The following is an 18,404-nucleotide window of genomic DNA, read 5'->3' on the forward strand; positions in this document are numbered from 1 at the left end:
GAATTTCAAAAACCCTCATCAAGAAGAACTCCACAACAAAGCAAAACACTAGGCAACCTGAAACTTGGTCGGAGGAGAAAAAAAAAAAAACCCTAATAATTAAATGTTGCTTATGCAAGATGAAAAACCACACTGTTCCTTCTGGGCACAACAGCCCTGGCAAGCTCAGCATGTATGTCACAAGACAGGAAGCAAAGCTCATGCACAGAGAAGGAGCGGCAGCTGCTCATGCCAACTCCACCGGCAATCTCCTCTGCAAGGCTCACTCTCCATACATGGCTCTTCATGCTGGAGTCAGATATCTGACTAAGTCTTCAGCCCTTACAGAAGACAGTTGCCTCTCCCACTTTCACTGAAATGAGGATCTTCATGACTCTCCCCTTTTACCTCCCATGCTTGTACCATGTTCACCACTAGACAACTCTGTCTGCATTCTCAATACATTAATACACAACCCCAAAGCTCCTCCAGCATCACTGGAGCACCAATGCCTCCTATCCATACCTCTTCACCTTCATCTATCCCCTGGACCCCCTGTCTCACAGCCAGGGCTCATGGGGGTTGGGGCGGGGGGAGAGGGTTACCTTTGGGAGGGAGGAGACACACTGCAACATTCATCTGCATAGATTTTCTTCTTTCTAATCTCTAGAATGCATATAGTAAGTTTTAGAATGCTTTCTATAGCACTGTTCTACAATACACCACAGAATCATAGAATATCTCAAGTTGGAAGGGACCCAAAAGCATCTTGGGTGCCTTGTCTCCAATTTCTCCCTGCTTTTGCTTTTCCTGCTAAACACTGCATCCTAACCTCATGTGCTGTGATGGAGATCAGTTGCAGCAACTGCAGCATCATCCAACTGCAACAACATTTAGGGACTCTCATGCTCCTGGCAGAAGAGCTCCTTCCAAGGAGCCCATGCAGGTTAGACAGAATGGGCTGTTATACCCCCATACAAGGTTTTAGGAAGAGCTGCATACAAGATTGCAAGCAACAAACATGACCAAAGGGAAATGATCCAGAGACAGCTTGCCTCTCTACAAGCAAAGGAACAAAGTAACATGCCTAAAATATGCCTGGCACAAACACACAGGGCATGCTGCCTTTGGCTTGCCTGTTACTTGGTGGAGAAAAGATCTAATCCTACAACAACCTGCACTCATTACTCACCTAACACTTCACTTAGTTTGCTCCACCCAGTCTAAAAAAGAAACTGCCTTAGTCACCGGCCATATATTTATCCAGGGACCCAAGTACCTGCCCCGGATGCAGGTGTCAGTCATTTCCATGGGCACAAGCTTGCTGGAGTCAGGCTCTTTCAAGTAAGCCCCAGCTGTTTCTCATCACAAGGCAAAATCCCAGCCAAGCAAATGCCCTTTCTTCCATACTTCTGCTGAACTCTTTGTGTCCCATGTTCCTCAAACACAGAAAGGCAATGAACTGAGCTCAGGCAACCACAGCTGTATTCTTTTCAGGTGGCTGACTAACAGCTCTCAAAAACAGAACAACAGAAAGCCCAGAGATGCTATCAATGCCTTTTAGGGTGTCTGAGCAGTGAGGTCAAGCCAGAATATACAATTGTTTCAGCGGGCTGCTGTGGCAGCATCACTGGGACTCATAGTGTATTTCTCTGGGATGGCCGTTCTATACAGGCAACACCAGTGATTCTCAATAGAGGTTCTTAGCTTTCCCTTTTAACAAATAACACATTATCTGCTCAACTTTTCTGCCATCCTGTTCTTGGAAAGGATGGCAGTCAGGTCACAGCTGCCAGTGACCACCTGTGGACCTGAACCACAGTCAAATGAGAATTAAGCTTTTCCTACATTTTAACAACATCTAAACAGAGCAATACACTTTTCCTGCTGTTGGCCTCCATGACTGGCTTGTACTGTCACTTCAGTGAGCCCATGAACCCAAGAACCCAAAGTGTCCCCTCTCTCTGCTTCAAGTTTGGCTTCCACTTGACCAGACCAGGCAGGAAATGGTGAACATTCAAAGTGAGGGAGAAGACTCAAATTTGCACCCACTGCATCCGAGCTGGACTCCAAAGTGCTGCAAGCCCAGGACAGTGCCCAAGCCCAGCTAATGCAGGCAACAAGAACAGAGTTAAAGAGGGTCTCCACACACTTTTACAAGGTGGTATTCTATCCATCAGGGTTTTCAGCAGAATGTGTCACAGGTTGCCAGAACAACCGCAAGTTTTACTCAGTATAAAACTTCTGGGAGCTGGGCCCCTTTTAGTTGCTGTGTTTCTCAGTGAAGAGAATTATTCGTTAGATGAAATATGCTCTAGATAACACAGACTCTGTGTTAAATGAGGTTAAAGGCTCCAAAGTCCTTAAAGATTAAATGACATAAATCTTGTCAACATTCAGGAGTGAGTCATGGGGCATTTTCTTACTCCACAATCCCTGAATTGTCCCCTCCCTTGCCTCAACCCCCGGACTACTATACAGAAGCCAGGTTTGAAACTCCTTAGCTTTGCAATTCAGTTTTAATTCTATTTCTACAAGGAAGTCTTAAAAAGCTTCTCCTGAACATGGGGCAGATAGAGAAATTTGACCTCTCTGTAAACTACTGTTCAGGTCAGGTGTTGGGAGACAGAGATCCTGGGAATAACCTTTTTGATGTCTTGTTTCCTCACTTTCTTTTATATGCTGTGAAACACAGAATCACAGAGTCACTAAGGCTGGAAAAGACCTCCAAGATCATGGAGTCCAGCCTTTGACCAAACACCACCATGTCAACTGGACCATGGCACTAAGTGCCATATCAAGTCATTTCCCTGATGTCCAACCCAAACCTCCCGTGCTGCAGTTCAAGACCATTTCCTCTTGTTCTGTTGCTGGTTGCACAGGAGAAGCCAATCCCAACCTGGCTACACCTTCCTTTCAGGGAGTTGTAGAGTGATAAGGTCACCCCCGAGCCTCCTTTTCTCCAGGCCAAACACCCACAGATCCCTCAGCCACTCCTCATAAGACTCCCTCTCTAAACCCTTGCCCAGCTTTGCTGCCCTTCTCTGGACAAGCTCCAGCACCTCAAAATGTCTTTCTTGCAGTGAGGGGCCCAAAACTGGACACAGTATTTGAGTTGCAACCTCACCAGGGCTGAATAGACAGGGAAAATCACTGTCCTGGTCCTGCTGGCCACACTATTGCTGATACAAACCAGGATGTCATTGGCCCTCTGGGCCACCTGGGCACACTGCTGGCTCAAAACTCTGGAGTCCTGAGGCTTAACTGCTAGAAAAAGTTAGCACATTTCAGATTTGCATGATTTCGAGTGAAGTCCTTTCTAGGGAAGGCACTGAAGTAAGAGGCTGCTTTGCAGAGAGAGGAGCCCACTGCTCGTCCCCACAGTTGGTTCTGCCTGCTGGATGGGTTTGCAGCAGCAAGGCGGGGAGCTGAGGGGTGGGAGGTGCCTCCATACCTGGTACAGCTCTATCCGCTGCTCCGAGACGCGGGCCTTGGTGTTCTGCAGGCGGAAGACCCTGAACTCAGCCTTCACCAAGTTGGAGGCATTCTTCTCCATTGCCGAGACGTCAAACCTGACGATTCGGAAGTAAAGGCTGTAATAGCTCGGCGGGATGGCGTCTGCAAGAAAGCAGTAGGATTTTATTACTTTTCTTGGTAATAACATATACTGTTCCTTCAAATGTTTTAATACAAGACAGCCTCAGACAGGGGAATACCTGAAGTGTGGTTCAGTTTCCAGTGGTCAATTTAGTACTATTAACAATTTATTAAAAATTAAAAAAATCTACCCCACATGTTTTTTATAAGACTGCCATATTAATATAGATTAAAAACTACTTTCAACTCTATTTCAGGTCATGCATTTAAACCTCCCCTCTTTCAACCTACTGGTGGAAAATCCTGAATACTTAAGAACTGAGAAAACAACATAGCAGTTGGTACATGGTAAATGCCTTCAGGCTCACAAAGAGTTCACAGGGATCTGCTAAGACAACAAATAACAGCAGGTCATCTGCTCTATATGTTTTCTGAAACCCACTTCCCCTCAGAATATGGAGCATGAATTAGCCAGCTTCAGATTTTATTCTATACCTAGTTATTAAAGGGTATTTTTGGAACAAAAAAGTCATTCTGATTATAGTGATGAGGGCTGGAAGAGAAGAGGAAGGAAAAACAAGGCGAAAAGGCAAGCAGGCAGCAAACACTATGAACAGTATTACACGAATTTTGACCCCTTGGAAGCAGTAAAAGCCATAAACGTAACACCCCTTACTATAATTTTGGTAAAAATAGGAAAAAAGCCCAGAAAATGGGCTCAAGTCTTCAACAGCAGTGTCAGACATCTCAGTTTAGGTTTTAAAACAGTGTTTCTACTTCCCAGTGGTAAACCCTGACTAAGGGTAAGCAGCAAGGCAGTTTTGCACAAATCAGGTTCAGTCATCATCTGAGGCCCTTCCACACTGTCCAGAGCAGCAGCACTAGGAGAAGTTTGCCTGCAGCACTCCTGCCTGACAGCCAAACTTGTTGGAGAGGAGACACGGGAAGATAGTGGAAGGCAACAAGCTCACACTCTCCAGAGAGGAGATGAAATTACTTTAAGGCCTGATAAAAATATCAGTTCAAATGAATGGAACAGTCTTGTCTTTTCTTACAATGTGAAAACTGAAGTGGATAAATTAAGAAAAAAAAAAAGGAAAATTGTATTTGGGGCTGGGGAGACATTTTCAGCTGAGGAAGAACAGGTGTTCTCACAGTTACACATTTAATAACCCACCTGTTGTAGCTCTTTGAGTAAGTTCTAACTGACTACTTAATAAATGTAGCTATGAGAAAATCTTTGATGATAAGAAATAATCTCAGCCTCAACTGTAGATGCATTATAAGTGAGAAATGACAAGTTCCCAAAGCACTTCAAAAAATAATCTGAAAGAGTACTTCCCAAAGCAAACCCTCTGTATGATCAAACAGGTACAACTATGAAAAGGAAACCCCAGACTTCCTTATGATTCCATTTAATTAAAAAAAAAAAAGTTCCTCAGATTTTCACATCTGCACAATAACCCCCCAGGCATCATAGTCACTATTCTTGGCTACCATGCTTATTGACAGGAAACTGCAATCTCACAGTCAGAACTCAAAGGCAAACTGATGCAAATTACTCCTACACCAAAGCTACTCCTCTCTCCCATCAGCAACACATCAGTACCAGAGTCTCTCAAAATACCAAAGGAAGGGCTTCTGAGAAACACTTAACTGTATGCCACTATGACCTTGATATATTTTGCAAATTCTTGTAAAAGCTACTTGGTTCAGAGATTACATCCTCCTTTAAGACAGAAATAGTATCTTCAGTTTATTTTTCCTGCTGTAGGAAACTCCAAGACTACTACTTGCTCTTCAGCCAAACCTAATCCTACTAGGAATATAATTTGGCATAATAATATGTATATATAAGATTGATGCTTCCAGGATGAGTTGTAAGTTGTTCTTCCCTGTCATTTGTTTGAGGCATCAACCTACCATTTTGTTAACTGTGGACAAGCCAAACTAGCAGCCATTCACTTGCCCTGGCACAGACAAACCCTGTCCATCTTGACTTTATTTTAGATTGAAAAGTCCTATTTAGCTGTCAGCTTGGTTTATATTTAGCTTCTTATTCCTAGAACTTTCTTGTGCTATATTTGTAGGCCTTCTTTCCAGTTTCTTTGTTTTAGATACTGTATATTACAAATCTCTGAATATGTATCTGAGTGGATATTCCGGAGCCATTCCTGCATTTATATTTTTTTCTCTCTTTCATATCTAAGAAAGACAGAGAATAAATACTCTTTCAGTGTGCCTGTTTTTGTGTTGGCATATGTGCATTTGTGTACACTGCAAACAAGTATTTACCTTCCACTGGAAGGCAGGCATGGGACATCCTCTATGAGTGAGCAGGAATTCTTCTCTTACAGAAGTTTCATCTCTCTTGTAAGATAGTTTTACATCTTTATATGTAAAACTTCATGTGAGAAATTTGATTTCTTTACTCTATCATTCATAACAGTATCCACAGTAAGTCAAGTGAGGAAAAAGCATTATTCATGGACAGATGAAAAAAAGAAGGAATGGCTGACTGCACAGTTGGGTTTTATGTGAAAATTAATCAACATGAAGACGGAGAAATGAGACTTGCAACTCTCTTTAAAGGAACGGCAAGAACCCCATGGAGTCTACAGGCTTTTTGATTAGCTTTTAAGTGATCTCAGATGTTGCAATTTATCTCTCTTTGTGATTCCACCTAAACCTGACAGTTTTATCAATTCAGATGCAGTTGGATACCTCTGCATTCCCCTCTGGTTTTGGCCCCAGGACTCCAGCAGACATCAGGATGACTCTGACCAAGCTAGTCTGCAATCTCAGTTACCCTGCTGCAGACTAGACTCCTGAAGTATTCTTTGAACTATTATCATTAATGAGTGGAATTAAATCAATATGTTTCCTGTAGCTAGGAAATAATAGATTTCTTTTGTTTTGGTGGGAGAGAGAATAGTAAACACAATGAAAGGTTCTATTTTTATAATTTTAAAATTACTCATTAAATCAACCCTCAAAAAACCCTGAAGACTTCCAGCTGTAATAATCACAATCATCACAGTTGAGATGAGTTACACAACACAGCTGGAGAAGGTGAAGGCAGCATCCATCCACCTCCTCCCTTTAGGCTGCTAAACACCAAGCATCACAAATTTACTCTTTTTCTTTTTGTCTTTTTTTTTTTTTTTCTGTCTTGAACAAGCTGAAACTTCATCAGCTGCTTTACATGGGACAGTGCGAACTGCCAGGTTAAAATGTACTCTGGTATGTGAGTGATTAAGTGCATAAGGACACTGTGGTTTCTGTGCTTCTTACAGACTTTGTTCAATGTCCAGCATCCTCCAGGCTTCTGTGCCAGCAGCCTGGACAGAAAGCAGCCCTGCTCTGACAAAGCACAAAAGCACCAATGGGAGGGGTGCAGGAGACCCATGCCAACCTACTCTGCAGTATTGCTCCAGGCTGGAACACTGTCAGCGGGAGAGACTGGACACACTCTCTGACCAGCCATCCAAAACAGCACACAGGCCCCCAGGAGCACCTGGGAGTAGAGCAAGGTGCAGTCAAGCACCCTGAAACTGAAAGCTGGGATAGGAAGTTTGTTCCATGCTAAAGATATTCCCCAAATCAGGAGTAACCTGCATAAAAGGATGACACTTCTGCTTTGCGCAGTTGTATTTGATGAACTGAGCCCTGCATTTCCACAGCTTTCCTCACAAGTACTGCATGTACTGACATTTTAGGAGAAACAAAACACTCTGTTTGACACAGCTCTTCTGAGAGTTGAGCTTTTGTTCTGGCGAGGAAAAAGACCTAAATTCAATTGTATCCAAATGAGGCTTTTTTTCCCCTCCGAATTTTCATTTCTGCTATTGAAACAAAAAGAAATCAATTACATGCACAGCCCAAGTTAGGAAATGTAAACAACTTTTCTTTTCTTGTTGGAAGAGGCCAGACAGGCCGCCTTCACACATACACCCACACTGGAAAGGCTGAGAGCTTCAATCTAATCCTTCCATCAAGGGCTTGTAATAAATGCTCCAAAGATTTATTTTTATTCCCTTTTGTGTTTATTAAACTTTGGAGGATTTCTTTTCCTTTTTCTTTTCTTTCTGGTGCTTTGCCCATTCTTTATTATGGCAGATACAAAACATGGAGTGCCCTTTTCTTCTCGCTCTCTTTTTTTTCTCCTCCTCATCTTTCTAACTGCAGTACATGAATGACCATGTAGTAGGCTTTGAAGCAGCACATGCAAATATTTATAAGAGTAGTTTGATTGTTATTAAATGCAGTTGTTATGCTTTCCACGCTCTGGCAAGCTGCCCTAACCTCTCTAACTATTAGGACCATTTAGGCTGTTTGGATTTCAGCTCACTGATAGCAAATTTGATGGTTTTTTTCCTAACAAAGAGTATAATGTGACATCGTTTCCCCTTCTGTGTGAGTTTCTCTCCCTGCTCAGCTTTGGGGTCCCTGCCAGGAGCTGGGTCAGGCTGCCTCCAAAGACACGCAGACACGGTAAGTGAAGCAGCATGCACTGGAAGGATGAACATCTCGTCAGCTGTGACAGCACATCTTTCCAGCAGGATCCCCTCCTTCCTGTCAGGCACACTTCAGTCACAAATCCTCTCCTCTTTTCCAGGGAAAAATCTCTCCAAGAAATTAGGAGCTTGTTTAATACATCTGGGCTCCCAAAGCCCATAATAATCACTCTGCTCACCCCTCCTGACCCTGATGTGACTGCAAAATCCTGCTGGAAACTGCCTCTCTGCAATCAAAGGGGACCAAGTAATGGAAGCCACAGGTCATATCCAGGAATTGGGACTGGCCCTCAAGGGTAAATCAGTCATACATCACCTTTCCCTTAGCTCTGGACCTCTGTCCCACTATGACATTAAGCTATGAGCGCATCCATTAGCTGATCAGTGCTCTTGGATGGAACACTCGTGCTATTCTTCCTCAGGCATCACTTCCAGGCTCTTGCAGCAAGGCTTCAAAGTCAGACAGTACAGAAGTAGTGTAAGAGACTTACTCCAATATTCTAGTTTTTATCTACAAAGTTGCCTCTGAGGTATTACCTTTCTCTGTCATCAACCACTTGCTACTGAGGAGGGACTGTGCACTGAAAGTCAGAAAAAACCCACTGGGAACAGAGTAGGTTCAGAAAGAATAATTACCTAATTACCAGATTTTGTGACATATTTTTCAGAGTTGAACCACTTGCTATTCCTCTTCTGAAACACATTTAAGATCTGTGACAATATATGAAAAGTAAACAACCCCAGGACATACCAGAATGAAAAATAGGCACAATGAGGCAAAGAGGGAATTTTAGGAGTATACATTTATGAAATTATGTGTTCCTTACTTAAAATCTGACAAGAGGCTTCTGGTCCTACTGCTACTTCCTCGTTGCTTCACAAAACCTGAATCAAAAGATGACTAGCCAAAACAATTGCCTCAACAGCAAACAGATCTGGTAGTCAGGTTTCCAGTTACCCAAATAATTCATTCCCTCAAGGTACTCCTATTGCTCTGGAGTTTAATGGATCTCTGACAACACTTTTTAATTGTCTTTTGTACTTCCAAATTCTGTAATGGTGAAAAACATCCTGCAGCTGTCCTTGGGTCAAAATGCAACTGGCATAGTAAGGATTCTGAGACATTGTAATTATCCCCTGAAGAATCACAGTATTAAGTTTAAGTTTAGGTGTAAAGTTCTCACAAAGACAAGAAGCAAAATAAACTCAAGTAATTGTTAGTGGTGTAGCAAAGCTGCTGCACAGAATTCTTGTACAAAATAAGTTTAAGTCCTGGCTTTGTGAGTCACCATAAAGATGCAAAGAAAAGGGTATCTTATTACAGTCTCCCTTAATTTCTGTCACTTCATCCCTATTAGCACACTGGAGCTGGATGTGAGTCTTACAGTGGGCAACAAACCTTGCCTAGAAAAGCTACCATTGCTTTTTTATTGTTTTAAGACTGTAGCAATTCAACACATTTTAATTTTTTTTTGTAGTTTTTCTCCCTGGGCTGGGTCAAATTGTGTTGCAAGTTTAACCTCAAGTGTGTTTAAACGCTGCAGCTGAAACTAACTGCTTTGGATGTTAATTTGGTATGCAGACCATTGTAAGAAGAGCTGTAATTTTGCTGTATCACTGAATTGTCTGATTTAAGTGAATCTTATCAGCCAAAAAACCTTCACCGAGACCCTTTTTTCCACTGGACCTTCTCTCTCTGCCACCCTTTCACAATTATTTTCAAGCTACTAGTCTTCTACACTCAGTCCTAAACAGTATTTAGCATGAAAAAATCCGTAGTACTCACACCAGCCAGAAAGAAGGAAGAGAAAATATCTATCCTGAACAATCAATGATGGTTTCTTCTCCCCTCCCTCTCTTATGGGTTCCATAAGGAAATAAAAACCAGGCCAACATCACGCATGTTTTTTTACTTCCTATAAGGTGCAACACCAAGAGTCTGGGCTACAGCAGATGCACCAATTGGAAACCTTTTGGAAAACGTTCCCAGCTATTCCATCACCCAAAAGGCAAAGGAGAGTAAAATTTAATACCAAAGAGAATGCAGGAGCATTCTGCTGTATCTGAGATGAAAAGCATCAGACAAATCTCTAGAATCCTGTGAATGACGGGGAGGCACTGCTCACACACTCCTGCTGCAAGGGGAGATTTCAGCAAAAAAACCTGTCCCCCATCACTGCTCATTGCAGGGAAGATTAGAAAATCTGAATATATTCCAGCAACGGGAGAAAAATACTTAAAAAAAATATACATAGTCCTTCCAGACAAGCTACACAATTTACTTTGGAGGAAATCAGTTGTTTGTGTGGGATGTCTAGAGCAAAAAGGTGACACCTGTGGAACACACAGGAAGACACCTGGACAGAACTAAGGACTACAGAAAGCATGTATGAGTTTGCATCTACAGATGTATGGTAAGGTAAACCAGCACAGAAATTACAAGAACTTGTAACTACTTTAGCACCACAGAGTAGTCCGGAGGCAACTACAAGACACAATCCTGGTCCTTTACAAGTCTCCTGTTCTGAGAATGTGTTTTGTTGAGTGAATTCCTCTAGAAAAATTCACTTTACTCCTGCCACTGTGAAGAAAGCAAAGGCTGCCCAGAAGACCACTTTTGCTATAAAGCAAAATTCTCTGAGTATTAACTTCTAGAAGAATCTGAACAAACACTGACCCTCTCAAATCAACTGCCTGGATCCAAACTTCTGAAGCTGGAAGAGAATCAAAAGCTTGTTAAAATCACTGAAACCACTGGCTAAGATGAAAGGGGACACTGTCTGGTCCCTTTCAGGAACACAAAACCAGAACTCCAACCCAGGCATGTTTGGTGTGACCACTCCCAAATATCCTATTTCTTAAAAAGGACCATGAAATCCCTCCTAGGAGACAGAAGCTCTGGACACAAAGTAGCACACACAGTACTGCCCCAGGCCTGGTATTTCTTTACCCTATTTGCAAAAGCTGGAGTAGATGGGAATGGATAAACCAGCACCTGACATGAGCACCTGCACAGTGCTCAACAGACACTTTCTGCCCCTGCCTTTATGGCTGCTTGAATGGGAATTTCCTGAAGAGATATTCCACCATGTGAACTCACCAGACCCTGCTCTCTCTGCCTTCCTTCAAAGCTTTCCAGGCTGTTGGCTTGTTTTCCCTTGTCCATGCTGAAACACAGGGCCTGGGTAATGCGAACAACACTGAAACATCACATGAGCGTTGTTCTCAGGTCTAAATTTTGAGCTATTTGAACAATGTTTAATTGGGGTAACTTAATTACTTGGGATTATTTTGGAGAGCAGCAAGTGCTGAGTTTTCCATTCCAGACTGTCTTTCACATATATAAACCTCCAGGCATTTTAGGAAGTCTGAAAGGTGTGACCTCAATTCTCCTCTTCTCAAAGTCCCCTTTACACATCACCTGTCAGGCAAAGCAGCCAGAGTGGGAACTGAAACACAAACCCTATTGCTATCTTTGTTTCTCAACAAAGAAGTCTTAATCTTGCAGCAGGTTAAAACATACGGGGTAAGGGTACAGCACAACCACTTGCTCTCTCACACATAAACCCCCTCTAATCTCACTGCTGTGTTTCCAACGCTGCAATTTCAATCGTGAGAGAGAAAAACACATCTTCAGATGTGTCCCTCATTCCTGCACTGGGTGCCAGCACAGCAAGCACATGACCATTCCCAGGAGAAGCTGATCCTTTACTGCAGGGAAGGTGCATGACAAGCTAACAGGAAAGCTGTTGTGTCTGTTAACAGGCATTAGAACAAGTTACAAAGATGCCAAAGCCTCTCCAAAACCTGAGTAAAGTTTTGGTCCCAGTGAAGTCACCGACCAAACATTCCCAACACTTTCAAAAGGGCCAGGAATTTACCCCTGCAACTGCAAGCACAGAGAAGATTTTCAGCACGAGGAAACTGTCTCCAGCCTCTCTGTGAATTTATCTGCCAACAAAAGGCCCTTCAGCTTTCAGCAGTTATTTTGTGAACATTCGGGGAAGAAGAACTCCTTTCAAATCCCCATCAGGATCCTTTGAATGAAATCCCAGGTTATCATGTATCACCACTGAAATCAAATATGTAAATAGATGTGTGTTGTGTTTGGAAACGTCTCAGGTATGTACTTCGCTATTCTACTTACACTGGAATGTAAGAAAAATACTCCTAGTGTCTTTCATCTCTTTCCATGAAAGGCTGCTCCTCTTTCAGCTAGGAATCATAAGGAAGAATTGCAAGTACAATTGTCTATCTCATCTTAAAAAAAAAATAATAAAAAAAGGTGGGGCAAAAAGAAAAAGCTCACCAGGGAACACAAACCTTTCTCACAGGCAGAGTAAGACTTGACTTGCTGGCACAATTCAGCTGAGGTTTTATGGCTGCAATGACCTCAGTAAGTGAAAACAGAGCAAACCAACCTTCTGCCATTCACAGGACTGACCAAGAGTCTTCCCTGTAACAAAGACCTTTTTTATCTTCCATTTCCCAAACTGCTCCCTGCTTGCATGCTACTGAAGGGGTACCTTCTGTAACAAGAGACCTCTCTGCTGGCAGGCTGAAGAGGCAGCCACGATCACAAGCCCAGCTGCACTGCTGTGTATCCCACTGCTTTATGCAGACATTGGGATGCTCACTGCAGTGCCTGAAACCCCCTGGCAGCCATCGGTGCTCCAACCTCCCCCCCAAACCCGAGTCACCTTGAATAATTTTTATCTAAGAAAAACATTTTACCTTCTCAACAGCAGATTAGGTGTAAGGTTAGATTTATGTGTGTGTGAGAAAGTCTATATATGTTTATTATTTTTTTAAATCCTTCCTCTTCCTGACACCTTTCTGATGAATTTCACTTGCACTCAGAGCTCAGCCAGCAGGATTCAAACTGACTTCATCATGTTACTACAGTGCCATTTTACTAAAAAAATGCTTTTTTCAGACATACTTTTATTGAAACCCTCAAATTCATACAAAAATTACTTCTGTTATAAATCTATCTTCCCTGTCAGTCTACGAGAGGAGCTTGGCATGCCTGCACGCAGTTCGGCACACTCTGCATCTCTCCCTCCTTCAGCTCCAGGGTTTCCACAGGCACGAGGCCAATGGCAGCAGCATCCTGCTGCCCTGGGGGACCTGCCATCCATGGTAAGGTAAGAAAGCTGCACTCTCGCAGCAGTGCCTGAGGCAAAGAAGTCAACCAGGCCACAGGGTCAGGATGCTCGCAAGAGCCATGGGACATTGGTCCTACAGGGCCGGCCCAGTCAGATGCTCCCAGAGCTGGGGACCAGGGTGGTCTTCTGGGGACACCTAAAAGCAGCTCCAGTGAGAAGAATTGTGTTTAATCCTGATCCTTGGACAGAAGCACAGGCAAATCCTGTCAGTACTAGGAACCAGGGTTTACAAGGCTAACCTCTGTAAGGAGATGGACTCAGTACTTCATGGAGAGCTGTGGTCACCCATCATCTGTCTCTGTCTGTAAAATCAGGCTGCTGCACTCTGACAGCAAACACGCTCTTCACAGGCTCTGACCTGTGCCTTTAGTGCTGGATGACTTGAGCTGCCTTTTAAGCCCGTGAATGCCATCTCCATTTTAATCTTCTGTGTAGAAGAGTTTCTAATCAGAAGCTTTGTTACGAAACCCACAGGGATGGCAGGAAATCTCTTGGATATGTCCTAAGGATTATATTGTGCCAGGGCAATGCAATTATACAAAAATCTACTTTACAAAAAATGTACTGCTGCAGAACAAAGCTGCACTGGAGAGAAAAAAACAGAACTGGAAAACATTCTGAATTATTTAAAGAACTAATAAAACTTTCCCCAAATCCAATTTTCTCCAACAGTGTCACAACAACCACAAAGCCGTCATACATGACAAACTCAGTAGTGTTGAAATCAAGGAAATGGCAGCAAAAAGACACTCTCAGGCTATTTCACAATTCAGTTTAAGCTGCTGTGTTTATGTGCCTCTCTACCTTAGCACAGAATAATCCAAGTATCACTTCTCTTGATCTCAAACCCAACGTTTTATTTCTCCTATTATACATCTGTAGGGTGATTTGATCAGCTGGAATTCAACATATGTGATATAAGTGGTAAAACCAGTTTGAATATTTAGCACAGGAACAGGGCAAGAAGCCCACCACTCTGCTTCAGATAAAGAGCACAGGCACAGGCTTCCCTCTAAATAGAATCTTCTCAGTCACCCTGTGAGCTTTTTATGCAGCCATGTGCTTAAAGGATTTCCTGCCTCTGAGCCCATAGCAGTGAGGGAGCACAGGTTGAACCCAGTCCCTGTGATGCTCCTCAGACTGAGGAGAGCCTACAGGACCAAATCCTCCATGTAGCTCACACTTGGAATGTGATTTTTGTTACAGCTTTCCCAGCCTACCCAGCCTGTGTTTTGGAAAAGCCTCTCCCGAGCAGGAGCAGGAGTAGGTAATAGCTTTCCTGCCTATGCTGTTGGTGGCCTTGCAGTTCACATTCCTGGTGAGAGAGGCGAAAATGAGCATCAAACTTCTGCAGAGACTGCTCATTCCACTCTTCTCAGGCTGGCCTGTGGACAGTCACCTCCTACTAACACTCTCCAGGACTCCCCAGCCTGGATTACATTCCAGGCTAGATAGAGTCATCCAGTCTCCCCAGATTTTTTTTGGTTTTAACATGGGAAGAGAGTACAGTTTCAACTGACAGAAGTTGGTCAAGGCAGGTCCCTTGCACAGAGATTAAATTAAACAGTGCATCCCACAGAACCCAGCAGGGCAGCAGTCTTTGCTCAGTCACAGATGACTACTGTGTACACCATAAATCAAGTTGTCCTAAGCTACTTTTCCTTTTAAGATGGACCTAGAAAGAGCAGTGTCCTTTTGTCAAAGGTCTGGAGCTCCAAGTCCTGTTACCTAAGGATGCAGGCTGCACGTAAGGCAATGTACCTTTGAAACTGTGAACTCTCCTTTTCCTCCTCCTATCTGCATATTTGTGCAGCCCCACAACCACGGTTTTTAGGTGCACATCTGTCGTTCATCACCATTGGTGGTAGCTCTTTTACTTTTGCTGCCTCATCTCTCTTGGAGCTCTCCCACCACTTCATTCCTTTAAACCACTCAGGCATTTTCCCTCTTCAATTAGTCCCTTAAAACTTTCCTTCCTCTTTAAGCTTATGATTATTCTTTCATTAGTGCATTTTGTGGTGCTCTCTAAGGAGAACAAAACAAAATAAACCTCTTTTCCCCCAAAATTACACTGTCATGTTCTGAACAACTTGTAAGAAACAAAGCCAAGGCACAGACTGATGATGAAGGTAACACCATCAGGTTTCACCCTCTTCTGGAAAAGAGAGTACATTTGAATATACAGTCATAAACCATAGGAAATTAAATAGGTCTCTGCAAATGAAAGTTGCCTGTGAAAATAGTTTCCAGGTTTATGGTTTTAATTACTACATAAATGAATGGAAAACAGGATTAAAGAATTTGCACAATTGTTACACATCATATTTGGAATCACAGCCTTTTTTTTTAAGCTACAATACCATGAAGGCACATAATCCAATAAAGTCCAACTGAACTAGATCCAATTTCTCCTTGATACTTAGTTTGGTAGACAAAAGTCTGCAGTAATTCTCCAGCAGCAATATCAGGGTGAAACATGCAACATCAGGGTGATTTTGCAAAGCTTCCTCACTTACACTCAGGCTTTGGATTTTATGATTTGCACCCATTAAAAATGTCTATGACTTCCAGTTTTTCAGCTTTGCTCATTTACTAACTCTGGATTTTATGATTTGCACCCATTAAAAATGTCTATGACTTCCAGTTTTTCAGCTTTGCTCATTTACTAACTCTGTTTCTAAACAAGATTTCAAGCACCAATTGAACCATGAACCATGATCCCCTCTACAGAGGTCCTCTGCGTTGATAAAGCCATCTGGGAATCAATAAAAGCATGCAGAGGAGCAGAAGTGTTGGAACCACTCTTGTGCCCTTTCAAGAATCCATTCATGTTTGCAAACACAAAAGCTTGGTGCTTTTCATTCACAGCTAAAGTAAGCCTTTGGTTTTTTTCCTTCCTTCTTTTTCTTGTTTTACTGCAGTGCATGTTGATTTTAGCATGAACAAACTGCCTATGAGTAATTGCTCTTTACATGTCTTCATGTAAGTCAATTATCCAGGGAGAATTTAGCATGCTGTACCAGTTCAGTCAAGCTTTTCTTCTGCAAGCCTAAAATCCCCCTAACTCCATTCTCCTTCACAGGCTTGCTCTTCATCTCCAGCTGAAATGAAATTCAGTAAATATTGCACTTGCAAGGTAACAGGTATGGAATGTGAAGCATCTAGAGCTCAGCAGAGTCTCTTCTTGGTGTCTCATATGTACCTTGTTGCCTAGTGCCAAACAGTATTTGACTGGCTTTATTCAATTCAAATAAAGATACTGAATCCCACAACTGTACAAACCTCTTAAAAACCAAAACCATAGTTAATGCCCTCTAAGAAATGCCTTCTAAGAAAGGGCATTAATAGAAGATAAGAGTGCTACATGCCTTTTTGGAGCCCCTGAAAAGAGCAGCATCTCAAAGAGACCTTTCCATCTGGAATATACATTTACATTTTTTGCTATCATCCTCCACAAATTACAGACAAGAGAAAGAAGAAAATGGCTGGTTTGTCATGCTTTATCCTACAGGATCCTTGCCTGTCACATTATGAACTGCATAACAGCAAGGACCAACATGGGCAAACTTCTGTCATTCCATAACTGAATTTACAAAATAGCACTGAGAGCCAGCTGATATTGAAGAATAAGAACAGTCACAAAGCAACAACTAAGTCCAAATCCTCTTTATAATCAAGTCGTATTGATTGGCACCAAGTTGTATAGCTTGGCAAGGATAAACTCCAAACATTTCTCACCTTCTAACCTAGGGCTGTGTCCATACAGGCTCAGTCTTGACTAATGCTAACTTCCAAGTGCTCTGTTCAGAACTGCAAGACCCCCTAAGGCTGGAAGAGCTCTTCTGAATTTAACATTTGCTTCTGCTAATTAACTGTATGGATTTGATGCTTTGTGTCAGCACAAGTTAGAAAGAGACAGCATTCCCAGCTTCTCTCCCATGGGAATGCAATGGCTGGCCAACCCAACAGGTACAAGCTCTGAATGGTGTAACTTAACTAATTTACATACAGGCTACAGGTCTGCTTGACCTTGAGGAAGAAAGTTATGCCTTGATAACCTAATCCTCAGAAGCCTTAGACCAAAATGCCTCTCAAAATTTGAAGTAGAAACAAAGTACCTCTGAATCTGAAAAGACACCAATATTCATCACAGACGTTTATACCATAATTTCCGACTAATAGCAAGGTGTGGGAAGACCATAGCTTCTAAGACCCTCTTGTTCCAGCTTGATCTTTTTTTTAATCCAATGCTGGAAATGTTCCAGATACTTATGACTAAAAATATTTTATTCCAACAGTCTACTGTTTAAGCAAACCCACCTCCTTCCAGTCTGATTTAAACTCTGGCCTCCAGTCTCTACTGGTCCAAGTACAGGAAGAGTGAGTAAACAATGGCCTTTCTGAGCCAGTGAGAGCCCCCCCTTATCACTCCTGAACGGTGATACAACTTTTAAAAAAATCTAAAAAAAAAATTTTAAATTTATTGCCAGAAAAGGAAGAAAAAAAAGGAAACAAAAAAGAAGGAAAAAAAAACCCAGATTTTTTTTTTCTGAATAATTTCAAGTTAACACAGTAAGATGTCCTAGACAGTTTTCTGAGTCTTAAAACCATCCCATTTCAAATGCTGGTTTATGTAAATCTGGAAAGTTGCCTTGTCTGGAGTAAAATCACATACAGATTGAAAAAGGATTAAGTTTTTTTTTTTTGTTACAATATATGCAGTTTTTATATTTTAACCTTCTAGTGTCTGAGATGGAAGAAAATTGGGAGAGTTGGGAATAAGGAGAATAGGCAAGGGTATGGTTCACTGCAAGGGCTGCTGCAGGTATGGACTCTCTCTTTGCATTGCACAAGGTACACGGGGCATTACAGACATGAAAATGTCATTTTATAGCGTGGCCCCTCCTTGTGACACAAGGAAATGGCAGAAGTTCATATCATAATGGGCACTCAGCTCTCGTTTGTGCTATTCATAGCTGAGTGCTCAGGTTTACAAGGCTAGACTGGCTTTCCTGTGTCCAAATAAAACAGGCAGATTGATCCAGTTGGATTTTCCAAAGGGCAAGATAAACATCTTTCCCTGAAATACTACAAATATCAATCACTCCACGTGCTGCCACCTGCCTGAGATCCATCTGCAGAG

General features: G+C 42.4%; 1 protein-coding gene across 2 annotated transcripts in view; it reads right to left on the bottom strand.

Moving 5' to 3' along the window:
- Positions 1–18,404, bottom strand: part of TGFB2 (transforming growth factor beta 2) — a 58,306-nt gene that overhangs the window by 17,407 nt on the left and 22,495 nt on the right. For both annotated transcript variants that reach the window (XR_010997551.1, XM_068185628.1), the window contains exon 2: positions 3,434–3,597. Coding sequence is in view for 1 of the 2 variants with exons in the window: in XM_068185628.1 (XP_068041729.1) it covers positions 3,434–3,597 (164 nt within the window). In the remaining variant the exon portion in view is untranslated. The remainder of the gene's footprint in view (positions 1–3,433; positions 3,598–18,404) is intronic.

Source organism: Anomalospiza imberbis, chromosome 3, assembly GCF_031753505.1.
Source record: "Anomalospiza imberbis isolate Cuckoo-Finch-1a 21T00152 chromosome 3, ASM3175350v1, whole genome shotgun sequence".
Classification (NCBI taxonomy): Eukaryota; Metazoa; Chordata; class Aves; order Passeriformes; family Viduidae; genus Anomalospiza; species Anomalospiza imberbis.